The sequence below is a fragment of the Tupaia chinensis genome, unplaced genomic scaffold, assembly GCF_000334495.1.
Source record: "Tupaia chinensis unplaced genomic scaffold, TupChi_1.0 Scaffold000287_1, whole genome shotgun sequence".
Classification (NCBI taxonomy): domain Eukaryota; kingdom Metazoa; phylum Chordata; class Mammalia; order Scandentia; family Tupaiidae; genus Tupaia; species Tupaia belangeri.
In genome coordinates this window covers 1151084-1171666 of record NW_006159771.1, presented here as the reverse complement: position 1 = coordinate 1171666, position 20583 = coordinate 1151084, and the positions used below count along the sequence as shown (strand labels likewise).

The 20583-nt window shown below is 52.9% G+C and overlaps 1 protein-coding gene and 1 long non-coding RNA gene across 2 annotated transcripts in view; one reads left to right on the top strand and one right to left on the bottom strand.

Moving 5' to 3' along the window:
- Positions 1–20583, bottom strand: part of DGCR2 (DiGeorge syndrome critical region gene 2) — an 84837-nt gene that overhangs the window by 40293 nt on the left and 23961 nt on the right. The window contains exon 2 of the mRNA XM_027772613.1: positions 6353–6475. Within this exon, the coding sequence (XP_027628414.1) occupies positions 6353–6475 (123 nt within the window). The remainder of the gene's footprint in view (positions 1–6352; positions 6476–20583) is intronic.
- Positions 12566–13992, top strand: LOC114008097 (uncharacterized). The gene is made up of 3 exons (XR_003549664.1): positions 12566–12702; positions 12822–12937; positions 13404–13992. It is a non-coding gene; the product is annotated as an uncharacterized LOC114008097 (long non-coding RNA).

The window sequence follows — 20583 nt, the reverse complement described above, 5'->3', positions numbered from 1 at the left end:
TTAGAGCTATTTTTTTTTCTTTGTGATTAAAAGGAAGTACTGGGCCAGCAGGTAGCAAGGTGGTTAAGGCACTGGACCCCTCATGACCAACTCCACAGCTCAAGTCCCAGATCTGGAGGCCTAAAAAATACACTAAATGTGTGTGTGTCTGTGCCCAAAATCCCAAGAGGGGAAGGGACTGCAGTGTGGCCATCTCCCCGGGCTGGGGGAGGTGATTTCTTACTTTCTTTTTCTCAGTCTCTGGCAAACTCATGCCTCCTATGGTAAGTAAGTCAATCAATCAATCAATCAATCTTCCCTATCAAGCCCTTGCGGTCTTCTGGAAGATTTTCTTAAATTTACCTGAAACTGACTTCCGGCGTGCTGAGTTAGGGACCCAGTTTTGCTGCTTTCCAGCTGCCTTGCACTGCGCATACACGCCTGGCCTGCCGCCTGCTCAGGGTCTGTAACTGCCTCTGCCAACTCTCAGGGCTCCAGGGTCTGTTTCTGACAGCTTCTGCCTCACGAGCCAGCTTTACAGTAAGCCTGATGCTGGTAAGGTGAGCCCTCTCAGCCTCGGGACTGTGTGCTCCAGCCCCACCATCGACTCGCCGGGTTCCCATAAACGCCCCCGGAGACTCTGGCTGGAGATGCAGACCCGTGTGGGCAGCAGCTCTCCCACAGGAGTCTTCCCAGCGGAGACCTCCTGTCTATGTAGATTCGGGTCTCTGTAATGTATGTCTCTTAAAGGCATAAATACGTCTGCATGAAAAACTGTACACATTTGGGACCAGCAGTTGGCGTAATGGCTATGTCGCTGGACTCCCATGTAGTTGACCGCAGTTCGAGTCCCGGACCTGGTGGCTTAAACTCATGCCAGGCGCATGTGCATGTGTGCCCAAGATCCTGAGAGGAGAATGGAGGAGAAGGGATTGCGGCATGGCCATCCACCGCCGGGGGGTGATTAGTCTCTCTCTGTCTTTCTGGTGAGTGCACGCACCCCAAAGCAAAAACCTCTCCAAAAAAAATTTTTTTATACATTTTGGGCCAGCAAGTGACATGGGGGTTAAGGTGGCTGGATCCCATATGGCTGGACGAGTGGTTTAGGTCCCGAGCCCGGAGGTTTGAACATCACTGCAGTGTGTGTGTATCTATGGCTGAGATCCCAAGAAGGGAAAGGAGAAAAGGCTGTGGCATGGCCACACCCCCAGGGGGCGGGGCAACTTCTCACTGTCTCGCTCTGCCTCTCTCCAGCAGGCACACATGCCCTACAGAAAAACCAACAAGCGGAAACTGTTCCACGTGTCAGGCCAGCCAGCGGTGTGGTGCTAAGGTGGCTGGATCCCACACAGTCGACGACGCAGTTCCAGCCCCAGGGCCAGCGGCACCGGCATCCCTCAGGATGTCTTTTCACTTTCTCTGTCTCTGTCTCTCTCTAGCAAGTGCACACGCCCCATAGTAAACACACACACACCTGGCCCAGCCTCAGTGGGGCAGTTGGCAACAAACTGAATGGCAGTGCTGGAAGCCACAAGGGTTGACCCGGGTCGGATCCCTGGCGTGGCTGACCTAAAACACACCAGGCACACACGCGCTTGCCCAAGACCCTGACGAGCGGGAGGGCTGGGGAAGGGGGTCATGGTGTGATGAGACTGCCAAGGGTGCTTCTCCCCTGCCCCGCACTGTGCACACTGGCACTCTGTCAAGAGGGAAATGAACAGACTTCTGCATGCATGTTTTATTAACTCCCACTTACACCAAGGATGGCTCCGTCAGGGAAACAGAAACCACTGCAGGATTTCAGACACAAAGGGATTTCATACAGGCAATCAGGTGCCTCCAAGCCAAGCCTAGAGCGGAAGCAAATGTGAAGCAGCACCTCGAGCCTTCCCTTCACACTGGCAGCTGCAGCCCAGAGTCCAGAAGCTCTGCTGCCACCTGGGTCAGGACAAACAGCGGAAAACCTGCCAGAACCCGGGCTGCAGAGCACAGCTGCAGAGACAGCTGGCCGGTGGGGGAACCCGCAAGCTACTGCAAGATTTGCCCTGGCCTCGGCCTTGCACCCAGCCCAGTGCCAGAGGGAGGAGGCATCTGCCTACCTCCACTTCCCACGGCCCCTGAGCGCTCCAGCCCCAGCCCCAGCCTCTGGCTTACAGGGATGGGCCTGGGGGAGGGAAGGTGCCACGTGCCCGGGCTGCACCTGCACAGCACCTGCCCTCTGTCTTCTGAAAACGCGGACCTGCCACGTTTCTTGCATTTCTTTGTACCTGTGGGTAGGTACCTTGTTCTCTCTAGCTACCTGTTTGTTAGAAGCAGGGTCACTGGTCTCATAAGCAGCCTGAGGTGATCTTTGAAAACGGTCCACCATTCACCGGACCCAGAGAACCCCACAGAGTCATGCAAGTCAAGGGGGTCAAACCTTCGTGTTCACTCTAAGGACATCCCCGAAACTGCCCAGGCCATCGTGGGTATACCTGTCCGAAAAGCCACCAAGTAACTGAGAGACGTCACTTCACGGAAGCCGGGTGTGCCATTCTGCCGTTACCATGTGGAGCTGGCAGATGTGCCCAGGCCAAACGGCGGGGTTGGACCCGGGGTCGGTGGCCCAGAAAGAGTGCTGAATTTTTGCTGCACGTGCTTAAAAGTGCAGAGGGCAGTGCGGAACGTAAGGGGTTACATGGAGACTCTGGTCACGGGCATACTCGGGTGAACGAGGCACCCAAGATGCACCGCTGCACTTACAGTGCGCACGGGCGGATTAACCCACTCGGGGGCTCCCCGCCACATCGAGTTGATCCTCACTGAAAAGGAGCAAGCTGTCCCTAAACCAGATGAGGAGGTTGCACAGAAGAGAAAGATACCCCAGAAGAAACAAGACCCAATGGCATAAATGAAGTCAACGAAGTACAACATGGCCTCTTGTGCAGCTGAAGCCACGGGTGCTCCCACTGCACCTGGCTTGGCTTCGTGCCTTCTCTGCTCCTATCAGGGCAGTGGACAACCCCAGGTGGTCACCCCAGAGCCCTGCCGTCTCTGTCCAGAAGCACCTGACTGAGACAGCTGGGCTTCTCCCAGGGCTGTTCAAACTCTCCCCGGGACAGGAAGGCCACGCTTCTAGAACCTTCTAGAAAGTAGGTTTCTGCTAGCCCCTTACTTCTCCCACACAAAGATTTTTCTTCTTTTTTTGGGGGGAGCGAGAACATAAATGGGGACTTGCCTCTAAATTCATTGTTTTTAAAATTTTATTTGAAAATAAACTAAAAGATGAGGCCAGTAGGTGGCGCAGTGGTTAAGGGCGCTGGACTCCCACACGGCTGACTGTGGTTGGAGTCCCGGACCTGGCAGCTGGCTTTCTCACTTTCCCTTTCTCTCTCTCTCTCTCTGTCCCTCTCTGGTCAAATTAAAATAAATAAATAAAGTTAAAATAATTATTAAAAAACATTTTAAGTAAGAGAGAAATAATGAAATTTCAGTAATTATTAAACTCAGGGAAATTAAGAGATAAGTATATTATTCTTTATATATATATATACCCCGGGGGGATGGCCACGCTACAATCCCTTCTCCTCCATTCTCCTCTTGGGATCTTGGGTATGCACGCGCACGTGCCCGTCATGAGTTTAAGCCACCGGGTCCAGGACTTGAACCGTGGTCGACTACGTGGGAGTCCAGTGACATATCCATTATGCTAACTGCTGGTCCCTATTCTTTGCATGTTTTTATAACTTAAAATACTCAGAATTCCAATATCAAGAACTGGACATCCCTGCTTTCTCACTTTCTATCTCTCTCTCTCACTGTGTCATATTAAAATAAATTAATGAATAAATAAAAGTTAAAATTTTTTTAAAAGGGGGCAGGTGACATGGTGGTTAAGGCACCAGACACTCCCAAATGGTTGACCACGGTTCGAGTCCTGGACCAGGTGGCCTGCTTTCTCACTTCTCTCTCTGTCTCTGTTAGTCAAATTAAAATAAATGGATGAATAAATAAAATAACAGAAACAATTCTTTAAAAAGAAAAAAACACCAGAAATCAATCTGCTTCCCCCGGAGTGTGACACGGCACTATGCACGGGACAGACACGGTGGCACGAGTTAGCGGGAACCATGTGAGACCTGACAGGGCGACCGCCCCCTCGGCCCTCCTCCACACACCCAAGCCCTGTCCCCTGTGCGTCTGCGCACACCATTCCTTTCACCACGCCTCAAGGCCATGCCGCTTGCTCACAGCTCTGGCTGGCAAGATACGTTCGACCCTTCTGTCTGGCCAGCCGTGCGGCGATCTCTTAACTCAGGCTGACGCCCACGTACAGAGCCGACGCCTCCTCTGTGCCAGCCGTGTGAGCTGCGAGCAGCAGAGCTAGTCCTCGTCCCTAGGTTCACGGTGGGTAGAGACAACGCGATGACGACCACAGCGTGACCCCCGTGGTTTCCAGGGTCTACCCCAGGGTAGCTGTTACACACAAGGAGACCAAGTGGCACTTCGAGGACCACAGGGAGCGGTGCTTTCATTTGTGAGTCAGCCAAGAACCGCTCGGGTCCTTCCTGAGCAAAGTCTCCGAGAGGCTGGCTATGAGGTCCCGCTCCACCAGCAGGGCCGGGGGGACCCCGTTCATGACCCGTGGCCCTTGCCAGCTGGACAACCATAGACCACCTGCAACCCAAGCACTAGGGGAGCCACTCTCTAGGGCCTTTGGGGCCCAAGAACGACCTGGGTTGCAGGTGCAGGTTAGAGGCCCCCGACTGGGCCGTGGCCATTCTGACACCTCCACGGAGACAGGTACGATCCCAGGAGGGACAGACACGCTGGGGAGACGGTTCCCAGGGCCCCGCTGACAGCTAACCCACGGCAGATGCAGCCCGACCAGACCCCGGGAGGGACAGACGGGCTGGGGACACGGTTCTGAGGGCCCCTCTGACAGCTAACCCACGGCAGACGCAGTCTGACCAGACCACCTCTTCTTCTCTCAGACCTCCCCTCGAAGAACTGTGCCAAGCCCAAGTGTCACGTCCCACTGGTCGGGATGACCCGTTTTCTCTGGACACCTGGCGCACAGGACTGCAGCATGCTTCCACATGTGACGGGGGTGGGCCTCCTGCCCTCGGGGCTCGCGGTCTGAAGGGAGCTGGGCACCAGGCATCTGCCACAGCAAGAATGACCAGTGCCTCAGGCGCTATCTCTGTCTGTCTGTCTGGCGAGCGCATGCACCCTATAGCAAAAACCTCTCCAAAAAAAAAAAAAGGAAGAAAAAGAGGGACCAGCAGTTGGTGTAACAGTTATGTCACTGGACTCCCATGTGGTCGACTGCAGTTCGAGTCCCATACCCGGTGGCTTAAACTTACACCGGGTGTGTGTGCATGTGTGCCTAAGACCCTGAGAGGAGAAGGGATTGCGGCGTGGCCATCCCCCCCCCGGGGCGGGGATGATTTCTTGCTTTCTGTCTCTCTCTTTCGGGCGAGCACACGCACGTGCCCTATAGCAAAAACCTCTCTAAAAAGAAAAAAAAAGAAGAAAAAGAAAAATTGAGGGGAACAGCTGGTGGAATAGTGGTTAAAGTGCTGGACTCTGACATGGTTAACAGCGGTTCGAGTCCCAGATCTGGTGGCTTGCTTTCCCACTTCCCCTATCTCTCTGACCAAATTTTAAAAATGATGAATAAAAAATAAGTAAAAAGTAATTCTAGAAAAACCCTGGAATCCATACTGTTGCACATTTCCATGAAGTTCTGGAGGCCCGTATGTGTGAGCCGCCCGCTCACCCACGAGGGGTGCTGCGCCGCCGCCCTAGCCCGGGTTGAGAACTGTGGATGCAGGGAACTGCTATTCCTGGGGTGAGCTACGTCCCTCGAGGGTGCCGGGGCGGAGAGCGGGTGGAGAACGACTAGACTGCGGTGGCCTCGCCATTCATCGCCGGGAGCCCCCCTGTCGCCGGAGAAGCCCACGAGTGAGGCCGCCCGAGCACATGCGAGCAGAAGAGGCGGGCAGTGCACAGGCTGGCCTAAAATAACACACTCGCCAGGGTCCCGGACACGCCTCCGGAGGCCCCACATCCGGGGACAGGTGAGAGCGGCCAGGTGGGCGCTGAGCACGGCCCTCGGGGGGCCACTCCGGGGCGATGCTGGAGCAGGGCTGCAGGGCCTCCCTGCCTCCCCACAGCCCGCGTCTGCCATGTGCAGGCTCTGAGGGTCCCCATGTGGAGCATCCTGTCAAAAAGACGGCGAGAGAACGCACGGGACAGAGGGGTCAGCGTGCACAGAGGTGCCCGCACGTGGAGAGGCCGGATTCCTGCCCCAGCGTCCCCCCGCTCAGGAGAGGCACACGCCCAGACACGACAGACGGGTCCCGTGCATGCCGCTGCCCGACACGCTCACCTGGACAGTCGGCTTCGTCGCTCTCATCCTCACAAGTGGCCCAGCCGTCACACTGCCAGGGCAGAGGGATGCACTGGATGGCGCCGCTGCGACAGGCGAACTGCCCGGGGTTGCACCGCAGCTCTGTGGGACCAAAGGCAGAGGCCGTTGAGGACGCAGCGGGAAGGGCAGAGCCCGAGGCCGGGTGTGTGGCCCACAGCCTGCCTCCTCCAGGCTGGCCGCGCAGTCCCAGGGGAAGCACCAAGAACTGAGAAGACAACAGCACAGCAAGGCGGCACCCCCACAAACGACATCTGTGCACCCCTCAGACACACTCAGGCCCTGCACTGCGCCTTGCACGGGACAGGTGAGAGGGCGTGCCTCACCAGCCAAGGGGTCAGGGTCACCAGGGCAAGGATGCACAGCTGGGCAGCGTGGGACACCTGAGAGGGCATGGCCTCATCTCCTGAAGGATTCTGGGTCATCAGGGCAGACAGACAGACAGAAATACACACACACACTGAGTTGGATGTGCAAGAGACAGACGAGAGGGCACGGCCTCACCTCCTAAGGGATCCTGGGTCACCAGGGCAGACAAGACACACCACACGCACACACACACACACAGAGCTAGATGTGCAAGAGACAGACAAGAGGGCACAGCCTCACCCCCTAAGGGCCCCTGGGTCACCAGGGCAGGGACACATACACAGGTGCCTGTGTGTGCGAAGTAAGCAGCCCCCGCAGGAGGATTCAAACAGCAGGCCCACCACCACCACCAGAGAGACCGGCCTAGCAGAGGGCCCTGGGGTGCATCTGAGTGCAGGCGGGTGCTACCGCGCTTCCCAGGAGGCCGGCCAAGGGTCCCCAGGTACTTATCATGTAGTGAGGGGAGTGTTCCAGAGCCAGTGGGGGTGAGCAGATCCCAGAGACAGGAGGGCCTGACAGATGGGGACCTGGCTGGGACAGGACTGGAAACCCGGGACTGGAAAGGGAAGGAGGGTCAGACACCGGAGGCCTGGAGGGGGCCCGCCCTGACCTGTCCTTGTGCTAGACGGAGCCGGAGCAGACCGTTCCGCTAAGATCTCTGTTTTATTATGCACTGTGAAGCTGGCGACAGTTCCTGGGAGCAACCGTGGCGGGGGCCTGGAGAAAGGCACTAAATCACGGAGCAGCGCACAGCGTGAGCCCAGGCAGGGTGAACAGCCGCTGTGGGCCAGCAACTGCCCCTCACCTGGTGTTTACATAATGCTTTACTGGAACACGGCCATGAATATGCATTGTCCATGGCTGCCATGGAGCGGTGACCACGACAGACAGGCCTGCAGAGCTGAGAGTGGCCGGCCCTTGAAGACAAAGCCTGCAGACACCCAGGCTGGCGCCGCTGATGGACAGGCGGGTAAACCACATGGCGAGGAGGGAGTCCCGCTGGCCAGCCCGCGGACGCAGACGCAGGAGGAACCAAGCACCCCCGCCGTGCCCCTCCCCTTCCCCATTTACACACAGGAGGAAGCGGGATCTCCTCTCGCACGGGAGACCTGTCCCACCAGTGCTCCGACACCGCTTGCACTTGTCCAGGAAGATGAGCTCACCACGTGCCTGTGGGACTTGCAAGTGACGCCCGAGTCCCCGGCCCCGACTACCACTACCCCAGGCAGACACCTGGCCCGCGCTGAGCCGTGGGGAGGAGGGCCGTGGACACAGGCTGGGACACCCACACACCCACAGGGTCGGACAAACATGGACAGGCCCCCAGCTCAGGACGGGCTGATTTCTCAGATGGGAAAGGGAGGGCGGGCCCGAGGGAAGGAGCCGTAATTCAGTGCTCTCTCCTTCCCACACACGCAGAAAATCAATCCAACAGGTCGTAAAAGGCGACCTTTACGACATACAGAACGTTGATGAAGCAGTCACCGGCTGGTCTGTCGGATAAAGGCTCTGGCCAAGATGAGGTTATAGGAACTGGATTTCATTGCCTTCCTAAAACTCCTAAGAGGACAAACCAACCAGCCCATAGCCAGTTCTCCAGACACTGGGCATCAGGCAGTGAACCCCAAGAGTCAGAAGCACGGGGCTGGCAGGTGGTGTGATGGTTAGGGGCGTTGGATTTCCGTATGGCCAACCGTGGTTCCAGTCCCAGACCTGGTGGCTTGCTTTCTCACTTTCCCTTTCTCTTTGGTGAAATTTAAAAAATAATAGTAACAAATGGAATTAAATAAATGCTTCTTAAAAGAAAAAAATTAAAAAGGCACGGGACCAGCAGTTAGTGTGATGGCTATGTCGCTGGACTCCCATGTACTCGATCGCAGTTTGAGTCCCGGACCCGGTGGCTTAAACTCACGCCGGGCGTGTGTGCGTGCGTGCCCAAGATCCCAAGAGGAGAATGGAGGAGAAGGGATTGTGGTGTGGCCACCCCCCCTGGGGGGTGATTTCTCGCTTTCTGTCTCTCTGTCTCTCCTGTCTTTCTGGCGAGCACAAGCGCCCTATAGAAAAAAACACTCAAAAAAAAAAAAAAAAAAAAAAAAAAAAAAAAAAAAAAAAAAAAAAAAAAAGAAAAGAAAAGAAAAGAAAAGAAAAAAAAAAGCGTCAGAAGCACATGGGAGAATGGGGGGAGCCTGCAACACATTTCCAGCTGCCAGGCAGGGAGCTGCAGCCCGGGCAGAGCTGCCAGACTCCTAGAGATGCAGCTGAAAACTGAGCAGGGGTCAGACAGGAGGGCAGTGGTAAAGAACGACACTCCTTGATGCAACCCCAAGTGAGAAGGTCCCCAGTTCAAGTCCAGGAACCCCCCTGAGTATGCCAGGGATGTGTGTGCCCAGACTTCCAAATATATGTAAAGTAAGTTGGGGAGATGGGAACCAGATGGGGGCACAGTGGGAATGAATGGGACTCATGTGAGAGCAGTCGTTAGTTCACATCCCGGGGGCACACACGCGTGCTAGCGATCTGGGTCAGCTGACACGGGTAGACCCTGGTATGAAGAACCTTGTTGGGGCACCTCTCTTTGCCTTTCTCAGAAGTTATTTTAAAAAAATTTGGGACAATCAAGGCAGAAAAAGTTCAGGAAGGAGGGAGCGGCACAAAGACAAGGCCGTAGGACACACCCTGGGCAGAGCTGGCGAGGACAGCGGCCCAGGGCGAGAACAGAGCCACTCTACAGGGACAACAGGGAGCACCAAACCTGGCTCAGCAGGGCCACAGGCAGTGCCTGCTCTCGCGAGCCAGGCTGGAAACACTCGCCATGCCCGGGGCCCGTGGCTCTGGGTAGAGACCATCAGCTCAGGAGAGTCGGCTCAGTGGCAGGAAAAAGTCCGCTCTGGGCTGAACACTGCTCTAGTCCGGCCTAACCAAGATGAAAAGCAAGAACGGGTGGGCTGGCCTGGGAGTGCAGTAGTTACCGGGATCTGGATCCCACAAGACCGTTCTCCATTTCCCTCCTGAGACTTTGGGCACACGTACAAGTACCCAGTATGATTCTAAAGCCACCAGGACCGGGATTTGCACCATGGTTAGACATATGGGAGCCCATCACCTTAACTTTCATGCCACCTGCTGGCCCCAGTGAGAGAAATTTTTAAAAGACCTAAACCTATGGGGAGATGGACAGTGTTTATGGATCAGTAGATTCAAATCGTGAAGACATTGGGGCCAGCCAGCGGCATGGTGGTGAAGGTGGCTGGATCCCACAAGTCGCACAGTTTGAGTCCTAACCAGGGAGCCTGAAAAACACTTTGGGTGCATGTGCATGTGTGCCCAAAAATCTCAAGAGGAAAACAGGAGAAGGGATTGTGGTGTGGCCATTCCCCCTGGAAGGGAGGGGGTAGAGAGGGTGGGTGCTTTCTCACTTTCTCTCTCTCTCTGTGAGCACATACACACTAATTTTATTTCCATTGTAAAGATACCAAAATTCAGGAACCAGCAGTTAGCGTAATGGCTATGTCGCTGGACTCTCATGTAGTCAACCGCGATTTGCGTCCCGGACCTGGTGGCTTAAAACTCACGCCAGGCGCATGTGCGTGCGTGCCCAAGATCCCGAGAGGAGAATGGAGGAGAAGGGATTGCGGCGTGACCATCCCCCCTGGGGGGTGATTTCTCGCTTTCTGTCTCTGTGTCTCTCTCTGTCTGTCTGGCGAGCGCATGCGCCCTATAGCGAAAAAAACCTCTCCAAAAAAATACATACCAAAATTCTACCCAAATGGATTTACAGATTCAATGCAATCCCAATCAATATTCTAGGAGGACTTTATGTAGAAACTGACAAACGGAATCTAAAATTTATGCAGAAATGCAAAGGACTTAGTGTATCAGAAATAATTTTTTTTTTTTGGAGAGGTTTTTGCTATAGGGCGCATGCGCTCGCCAGACAGACAGAGACATAGAGACAGAAAGAGAGAAATCACCCCCCAGGGAGGATGGCCATGCTGCAATCCCTTCTCTATTCTCCTCTCGGGATCTTGGGCATGCACGCACACGCGCCTGGCGTGAGTTTTAAGCCACCGAGTCCGGGACATTAACCGTGGTTGACTACGTGGGAGTCCAGCGACATAGTCATTACGCTAACTGCTGGTCCCCAGAAATAATTTTTTTTTATTTTTTTTAATTTTTTTTTATTTTATTTTTTTTTATTTTTTACAGAAATAATTTTTTTAAGAGATTTTTGCTCTATGGTGTGTACACTTGCCAGAGACACAGAGACAGAAAGTGAGAAATCATTCCCCGGGGGGAGTAGCCACATAGCAATCCCTTTTCCTCCATTCTCCTCTTGGGAGTTTGGGTACACATGCACACAAGTGCCCAGTGTGTGTTTCAAGCCACTGGGTCCAGGGCTCGAACCTCAGTCGACTATGCGAGAGTCCAGCGACATAACAGCTATACCATCTGCTGGTCCCCCAAAATAATTTTGAAAAGGGAGAACAAAGTTGGACGACAAACATACCTGCCTTCAAGACTAACTACTGTACCCAGGAACAACACTGTGATCCGGACAGTGTGGTATAAACAAGACAGACGTAAAAGCCAACGGCGCAGAACTGAGAGTGATGAAACGGACACGTGAGCAACTGATTTACGACAAAGGTGCAAATGTCATTCGCTAGAGAAAGAACAGTCCTTTCCACAAATGGAACTGGGACACCTGACTACCCATTAAAAAAATGAAGCAGAACAGGGAGAAACAGAACTTCGATCCATTCCTTGCTCTGTAATACCAAAATGAATTCAAAATAGATCACTGGCCTAAATGTAAAGCATCTAATTATAGAAAGAAAAGACAAGGAGAAAAATCTCTGTGACCTTGGTTTGAGCAAAGATTTCTTGGATACATATACAAAACCCACAATCCGTATAAGAAAAAGCACAAGACACTGTTAAGATAATGAGATGGGAGTGGTGAGTAGGTGGCATAGTGGTTAAGGTGTTAGACTTGCACATGGCTGATTGTGTGTGGTTCAAGTCCTGGACCCAGTGGTTTAAAATTCCCATTGGACATGTGTGCTCGCATGCCCACAATCCCGAAAGAATGGAGAAGGGATTGCAAAATGGCCATTCCCCCTGGGGAGGGGGTGATTTCTCACTTTCTCTCTCTCCCTCTGTGTCTCCAATGAACCTTCATGCCCTGTAGCAAAAATCTCTTTAAAAAAAAAAAAAAGATGATGAGAACACAAGTCACATTCTGAAAGAAAACATTTGCAAATCACATACCTGCTAAAGGACTTCTATTTTTTTTTATTATTATTATTATAATTTTTTTTTTCTTTTCTCAAGGACTTCTATTCATAATATATAAAGTGCTGTCAATTTTCAACAATCTGAGAAACAAGTAACCCGAAATGGGCAAAAGAGTTGGATGAACGTAATTAAGCAAAGGAGACAGACAGAAGGTAAACACGCACACAAAAAGCTGTGCAACACCGTCAGTCATTAGGAAACGCAGACCACAGAGAGGGATCATTGCATAACCATTAGTGAGGCTGAAATTAAACAGGAGGGTTGGCAGGAACTGGAAGCCACTGGAACACCCCGCATTGCTAGTGACACTGTAAGATGATGCAACTACTTTGGAAAACAATTGGCTTTTCTTTTTTTTTTTTTTTTTGAGAGGGTTTTTCTTTAGGGGGGGCTAGCTAGCCAGACAGACAGAGAGAGACAGAGAGACAGAAAACGAGAAATCACCCCCCGGGGGGGATGGCTACGCCGCAATCCCTTCTCCTCCATTCTCCTCTCAGGATCTTGGGCACGCACGCACACGCGCCCGGCGTGAGTTCAAGCCACCGGGTCCGGGACTCGAACCGTGGTCGACTACATGGGAGTCCAGCGACATAGCCATTACGCTAACTGCTGGGCCCCCTGAAAACAAGTGGCTTCTTAAAAAGGTGACTATTGAGGGTGAAGGGAAAGGGGGGGGGTCAAGGAAAAAAATTAATAGACACAAAAGTGAAAAGTGATCTGCTGATGATAAGAGGTATGCTAACATCTTTGATTTGATTGATAGGTGCTGCATTCGTGCTGGGAAAACCCGCTCTGCACACACCGGGCATGTGTGCGGACCTGCCCTGAATCCCAGGAGGATAATGGAGGAGAAGGGATTACCGCGTGGCCAAACCCCTGGTGAGTGACTTCTCACTTGCCCTCTCATTGTCTCTAATGAGGGCATGCGCTCTATAGCAAAAACCTAAAATAAATAAACAAAAATTTAACAATAAACTTACACTTTCATTCTACCTTTCCATGAACTTTTTGAATTCCCTTATGGATCAAAAGTTCTTGAATTTCTCGCCTTTTTCATTTTTGCCATAAACTGTGTGTGCTTGCCAGAGACAAAGAGAAATCGCCCCCAGGGGGGATGGCCATGCTGCAATCCCTTCTCTTCCATTATTCTCTTGGGACCTTTTGCATACACACACGTGTGCCCGGCCTGATTTTCAAGCTGCCAGATCCAGGATTCGAAACACAGCTGGCCATGTGGGAATCCAGTGCCTTGACCTCCATGCCACCTACTGGCCCCTCAATTACGTACTTTAAATACATTCTGCCACCATTCTCCTGTCCGCTGATGCTGCCCCACTCTCCCCAGCCTCCGGCGAGCCGTCTCTAAGAGCCCGAACGCCCTGCCTGCAATCCAGCTGCAGCGCCGACAGGGAGAGACCCGAGGGTGGCATGGAAACTGACCACCTGTGACTGTCCAGGCCGTCGGGACATCTGGGAATGGACCACGAAGGAGGAGGCGACCCGGTTCCTCTCCCAAGTGTTCACGCGGCCATATTTAGAAGTCACTGAGTGCTGTGCTGACCTCGGGCCGACCTCCCCCAGAGGAGGACGAGAGCAGAGAAGGGCCGGCACGTGGCACTCCTGTTGGGGACCGAGACTCCCCGCAGGTTGACCAGGGAGCACTTTTTGAACCTGTCCTGGCGGCAGAGAACATGGGCATCCAAGGTTTGCTCAATGCTCCATGTGAGACCGCAGCCCGCAAGCCAAGGGCAACGGCCGAGGAGACACCGAGACCCTCATCGGCAACTGACTCCCTGCGGGGAGGAAGCCCGGTACACGGAGCAGCCGTGGAGGGTGAGGGGCTGTGCCTGGCGACACCGAGGGCTGCTCCACGTGCTCGTCGCCCTGCGGTGTGCGGCTGTTAGTGTCGACAAATGGGCCAGCAGGTGGCGTGGTGGTTAAGGCTGACTCCATATGGGAGTTCGAGTCCCAGACCTGGTGGCTTGCTTTCTCACTTTCTCTCTCTGTGTCCATCTCTGGTCAAACGGAAATAAGTAAATGTATAAATAAGGTTAAATAATTCTTTTCATTCTTTCTTTGTTTTTTTTTTGCTATGGGGCACATGCGTTCACCAGACAGAGACAGACAGACAGAAAGTGAGAAATCACCCCCAAGGGGGGATTGCCATGCCGAAATCCCTTCTCCGTTCTCCTCTTGGGATCTTGGGCATGCATGCACACGTGCCCGGCGTGAATTTTAAGCCATCGGGTCCGAGACTCGAACTGTGGTCGACTACGTGGGAGTCCAGAGACATAGCCATTATGCTAACTGCTGGTCCCAATAAAATAATTCTTTTTAAAAAAATCAACAAACTATGGCATATGAGCAAAAATTTTTTGATATGTAAAGTAAATGTTTGTGGAAAAATGTAAAAATAAATAAATGGGAAAAAGAAAAAAAGTCAACAAACAGCACAGAGGCGGAGCCCTCAGCAGCATCAGAACACCGTCCTCACTGCATGTGTGATCTGTGCGGGTTCCAGACCCACGGCTGAATCTTCTAGTGTGGCCCGCAGTTTTCTCTTTTTTCTCCTTTGTTGTGAATAAAACTGAACTGTGAGTTCTCTACAGAAAAGTTGAGGGACCAGCAGTTAGCGTAATGGCTATGTGGCTGGACTCCCACGTAGCCAACCGCGGTTCGAGTCCCGGACCTGGTGGCTTAAACTCATGCCGGGCGCATGTGCATGCGTGCCCAAGATCCTGAGAGGAGAATGGAGGAGAAGGGATTGTGGCGTGGACATACCCCCTGGGGGGTGACTTCTCATTTTCTGTCTGTCTCTGTCTGTCTGGCAAGCACACGTGCCCTATAGCAAAAACCTCTCAAAAAAGAAAAGAAAAGTGGTTGGGGTCAGCAGGTGGCACAGTGGTTAAGGCCGACTGCAGTTCAAGTCCTGGACTCCGCGACTTGATTTCTCTCTCTCTCTCCTTCTGTCCCTCCTCTGTAGTCAAACTAAATTAAGTTAAATAAAATAATGATTTAAAAAATAACAAGAAAAGTGGCATTGGGCCTGCTCCTCTTTCTGGAAAGCCTTCCAGCCTAGCTGATTATCCAGTTAACTGTGGTGACCTTTTAAAAAGCTGGCATATAAATACAGCAACTTGGGGAAAGTTTTCCAAAACAGAATTAACAAAATATTATCTTTCTTCATGAGCTGGAAACCAGAAAAAGGCTCCCTGAAGTAAATGTTCTGGGTGGGGTTATTAGGGTGTCTTCCAGCCTCCTGGAGTCAAGGAGTTCCAGCACCACTGGTGGTGACAGGCCTGCATGGAGCAGGGCTCCCGAACTGGACCCGAGGACCTGCTTTTTAATTTCTAACCCTGTCACCTTTAAATGCATTACTTTGGGACTTAACCTACTCATTTTGTGTTTTTTTTTTTCTTCTATTGTTTTAGAAAATAATGTAACAACCTGTTGGTATTTCAATTTAAAAATACAAGGCCAGCAGGTAGCATGGAGGTTAAGAAGGCTGGACTTCACATATCAAATTCGCAGTTCGAATCCTGGACCCAGTAACTTGAAAATCACACCAGGCAGGCACACGTGTGTGTGTACCCACGGAGGAGAAGGGCCTGTGGTGTGGCCATCCTCCCTAGGGTGTGATTTCTCACCTTCTCTCTCTAGATCTCTCTCTCTGCCTCTCTCTAGCAAGCACACACCCAAAAGCAAAAAAACACAAAAGGCACTTTCACCTACTCCAAATAAATATATGTATATATGTGTGTGTCAGTTATACCTCAATGAGGCTGTTTAAAAACTTACCATTGGGGGACCAGTAGTTAGCGTAATGGCTATGTTGCTGGACTCCCATGTAGTCGACCATGGTTCGAGTCCCAGACCCAGTGGCTCAAACTCACTCAGGGCGCGTGTGTGTGCCCAAGATCCCGAGAGGAGAATGGGGGAGAAAGGATTGCGGTGTGGCCATCCCCCCGGGGGGGGGGGTGATTTCTTGCTTTCTAGACAAAAAGCTGTCTCTGTCTTCCTAGTGAGCGCACGTGCCTAATAGAAAAACCTCTTCCCAAAATAAAACAAAACAAAATTAAAAACACACAGGTTTTGGTTTTAATAGCCTGGCAATAATTCTAAGGTAAAAACACACTGAGCATGAGGTTAAAAATCCAGGCACCTGTGTTCTGGGACTAGACTTGCCTGGAAGTGCAGACCAGCCCTAACTGGCTAAGATCACACTACCTGCCTGACCTGCTTCCTCGCCTGGAAAAGCCAGGCTTGGCCTGCCAGCTCTCACCCCCGCCCCGGGGCAGGAGCCAGGGCACACCTGACTGCTCCTGGGATGGCCACCTACCTCTAGCTGGGCCAACCTCGGACTGTGAAGTAACTGAAACCACTTCAGGAACGTGCGCTCTGGGGCAAAGCCGGTTCCTGAGACCCTGAAGGAAGGCGGCCACCCCCCCCCCCCGGCACCCCCAGGACCCAAGCACGGCCGAGTTTCCTCTGGGTTCAGAGACGTGCCTCCGAGTCCCTCCCTCCTCCCACCTCGCCTGCACCCAGACGCATGTGCCGACGTCCGCTCCCAGAGACTCCCTGACCATTTCTTCCTACTCTTCTCAAAGACTTTTTAAAAACAGCTATCAAAAGAAGGGGGGAAATGGGACCAGCAGATGGCATAATGGTTACGTCTCTGAACTCCGGCATGGTCGACCAGGGTGTGAGTACCCGACCTGGTGACTTGAAATGCACCGGGTGCGTGTGCGTGCGTGCCCCAAATCCGAGAAGAGAATGGAGAAGGGACTGTAGTGTGGCCATCCCCCCAGGCGGGTGATTTCTCAGCGAAAATCTCTCTCAAGAGAAAGAAAACAAAAGCTGTCAGCAGAATGCTTGTCTGCTACCCCTGCATGCCCCCGCCTTCCCGCTGCGGGCCTCAGCTATGGCATCTCCCTGCCCAGGCGCAGGACACGCCTTCCAGAACCTTCTGAACCTCCCCTCACTGGGTCTGGGCCCAGTGCTGTGGGCAGCTCTGCCCTGACCCCTCCTTTCTTCATAGCCACTGACACACCTGTCTCTTAGAGAGCGAGCGCAGCTTTCCTCAGGGCCGGCAGGTGGCGTGGTGGTTAAGGGCGCTGCGCTCCCCTATGGCCAACCATGGTTCGCGTCCCAGACCTGGCAGCTTGTCTTCTCACTGTCCTTATCTCTCTCTCACTCTGTCCCTCTCTGGTCAAATTTAAATAAATATGTAAGCAAATAAAGTAATATAAAAGAGTTCTTTTTAAAAAAAATAATAAGCACAGCTTTTCTCTCCTTTTTAGAAAAAGTTTTTCTTCTCTGAGAGACAGACAGAGAGAGAGAAAGGAAAGAGGAGGGAGGGATGGAGAGGCAGGCACGACCCATGGTCTTCATGCTGTGAAGCTGGGTGGTGGGTGCGGGCACGTGCTCAGCGAGGTTCCGGGACAGGGCCCAGGACCTTCCCATGGGGGCCCAGTTGCGTTACCACGGTGCCCACTTGGCCCTGGCAGGCTTCTCCTAAAAGGCCAGGCAGCAAACACTGCAGCGTGCAGGTCGTACTACCCGGCCCGCTGACTCAGCTCTGCTGCGTGGCGACTCCTTGGGCAGAGGTGTTCCAACGAAGCTTGATGGTTAAACACAGGGAGTGGCCAGCCACTGTGTCGTTTGCCAAACCCTGTTCCAGCTACATGAGCTCAGGGACTGAGCTTCATCCCTGCCCCACACCCCGCGTTACAGGCACCTCGGGCACGGGCGCGGGGAGGCCCTGTGTGCTAACCTGCACGGCACTGAGACCCGGCACGCTGCAGTGGGTAACAGAGTGCCGCACCGCCCCCGTCCTGACCCGCTGCAGTGGGGAGCTGTTCTGGAAAAAACTCAACATGGCAGTCACCCGCTGACATGGGAATCATGCCTTTAAGCATTCATGAAGCACCTCCCGGCCAGGGCTGTGGTGGGGAACCGGGCAGGTGAACTCCAGGACTGGGCAGGGCCACGCCCCCCAGAGCGTACCCGGTGGGGACTCGGTGGGGCCACCTGGCATCGCTCCAGCTGCTTACCGACATTTCTTGCCCCCTCTTTCTCAATATCCTCCCCGGCCCTCGGTAGAGCGGCCACAGTTCCTGCCTCACACAAAGTTGCTCAAAAACAGTCACTCTGCTTCCCAGTGCCGGCTTTGCCAAGGCCGGGTCCTGGGCCTCCTGCTGACGACTATCTCCTTGGTGGAGCGTGGGAGAGACAGGCCAGCTCTTCCTGGCCGGTGGACTGGTCTGGTCACACCTAATGAAACGATCGAGCAAGTGCCAGGCCACAGAATCCAAAGAACTCACTTCCACTGCACTGGCAGGCTTCAAACTTCATCCCCAACCTCCTTCACTCACTGAAGATGACCGAGGCCCCTGGTGGCTCAGGACGTAAGAGAAGCCGCGTTCCACTTGCTGGCTGCACTCAGAACCCCTGGCCAGGCTCACCTGAGACACACCGGGCACGGGGCAAGTGCCCGGGATCTGGCGGGCTGGGGAAGGGGACCACAGCACAGCCACGCCCCATGGAGGGCACTCCTCCCCCTTTCACTCATGTGCACATGGCCGACTGTGCGGTTCAAGCCTCAGACCCAGTAGCTTAAAAACTGAGCCTGGTGCATGCCCGAATTCCAGGAGGAGAACGGAGAGGGGACTGCTGTGGGGCCATCCGCCCAAGGGGGTGATCTCTCACTTTCTGTCTCTCTCCAGTTAGCACATACATCCTATAGCCAAAACAGTTTAAGAAGGAGAAGAAAAATTAAGAAAACTAAGGGACCAGCAGGTTTAATGGTTAAGGTGCTGGACTCTCACATGACCAATTGTGGTTCAAGTCTTAGACTCAGCGGCTTCAAAATCACGCTGGGTACATGTGCATGCATGCCCGAAATTCCAAGAGGAGAAGGGACCGTGGTGTGGCCAACCCCGAGGGGTTATTTCCATTTTCCTCTCTCTAAATCTGTTTCTCTTCTTTCTAGTGAGGGCATGTGCCCTATGGCAAAAAAAAAAAAAAGAAAAAACTACCAAGGACCTCAAAGACCTTTTGTTTATGTGAATTATATCTATCAATACTTACTTCACCAGAAATTAAAAATGAGAAATTGATTTACTTGCCGGAGGGCATGTACACTCACCAAAGTGAGAGACAGAGGCAGAGAGAGGAGAGGGAGGAAGCTCTCTCCAATGGGTGGGGTCCCTTCTCTTCCATTTCCCTATCCCATCAGGACTTAGGGCCCAGACACGACTTTCCTAGCATGTTTTTCAAACTATCAGGTTCAGGACTCGAACCACAGCCAGCCACGTGAAATCCAGCTCCCTTAACTGCTACGCTATGGGCCATTCTTCAAACTGAGAATGTTTTTGTTTTGCCTTCCCACAGGACACGTGTGCATGTAGTCGACTGTGGTTCAAGTCTCAGATGCAGCGGCTTAAACCTCACGCTGGGCGTGTGTGCGTGCGTGCCCAAGATCCCGAGAGCAGAATGGAGGAGAAGGGATTGGGGCGTGGCCATCCCCCCGGGGGGTGATTTCTCGCTTTCTGTCTCTCTGGGGAGCACACACATCCTGTAGCAAAAACCTGTCTCTCAAAAAAAAAAAAAAAAAGAACACTCCAAATGTCTACCAACTGAAGAATGGATAAATAAAATGGGGTATACCCAATCAAAGAGAATATCTGCCGATAGAAAAATGGAATACTTGCATGTGCTACAAAACAGACCTTAAAACATTAAGCTAAGGGAGCCAGCAGTTAGCGTAATGGCTATGTCACTGGACCCCCATGTAGTCGACCGCGGTTCGCATCCCGGACCCGGTGGCTTAAAACTCACACTGGGCGCGTGTGCGTGCGTGCGTGCCCAAGATCCCGAGAGGAGAATGGAGGAGAAGGGATTGCAGGTGACCATCCCCCCTGGGGGGTGATTTCTCGCTTTCTGTCTCTCTGTCTCTCTCTGTCTGTCTGGTGAGCGCACGCGCCCTATAGTGAAAACCTCTCAAAAAAACAAACAAACAAACAAACAAAAACATTAAGCTAAGTGAAAAAAGGTAATCACGAAGGACCACACAGTGTGATCCCATTTGTGTGCCCGGAAGAGGCAACCCCGTGGGGACAGAGATTAGTGGTTGCCAGGAGCTGGGGAAGGGGAGGATGGGCAGTTAGGATTTAATGGGGACACAGTCGTTTCTAGGACGAGGAAAACGAGTTCTGAAAATGGGTAGTGGCGACTGCATGACACTGGGAATGTACTTAATACCACTGAGCTGCACACTTAAAAGTGGCTGGCATGTGGGCAAGCAGGTGGCGTGGTGGTTAAGCCTACCACGGTTCGAGTCTCAGGCCTGGCAGGCAGCTCTTTCACTTTCTCTCTCTGGCGAGCACACGAATTAATAATAATAATATCGGGACCAGCAGATGGCATAGTGGTTACGTCCCTGCACCTCCACGTAGTTAACTGCAGTTTGAGTCCCAGACCCAGAGGCTTGAAAATTTTACTTGGCACACGTGTGTGCATGCTCA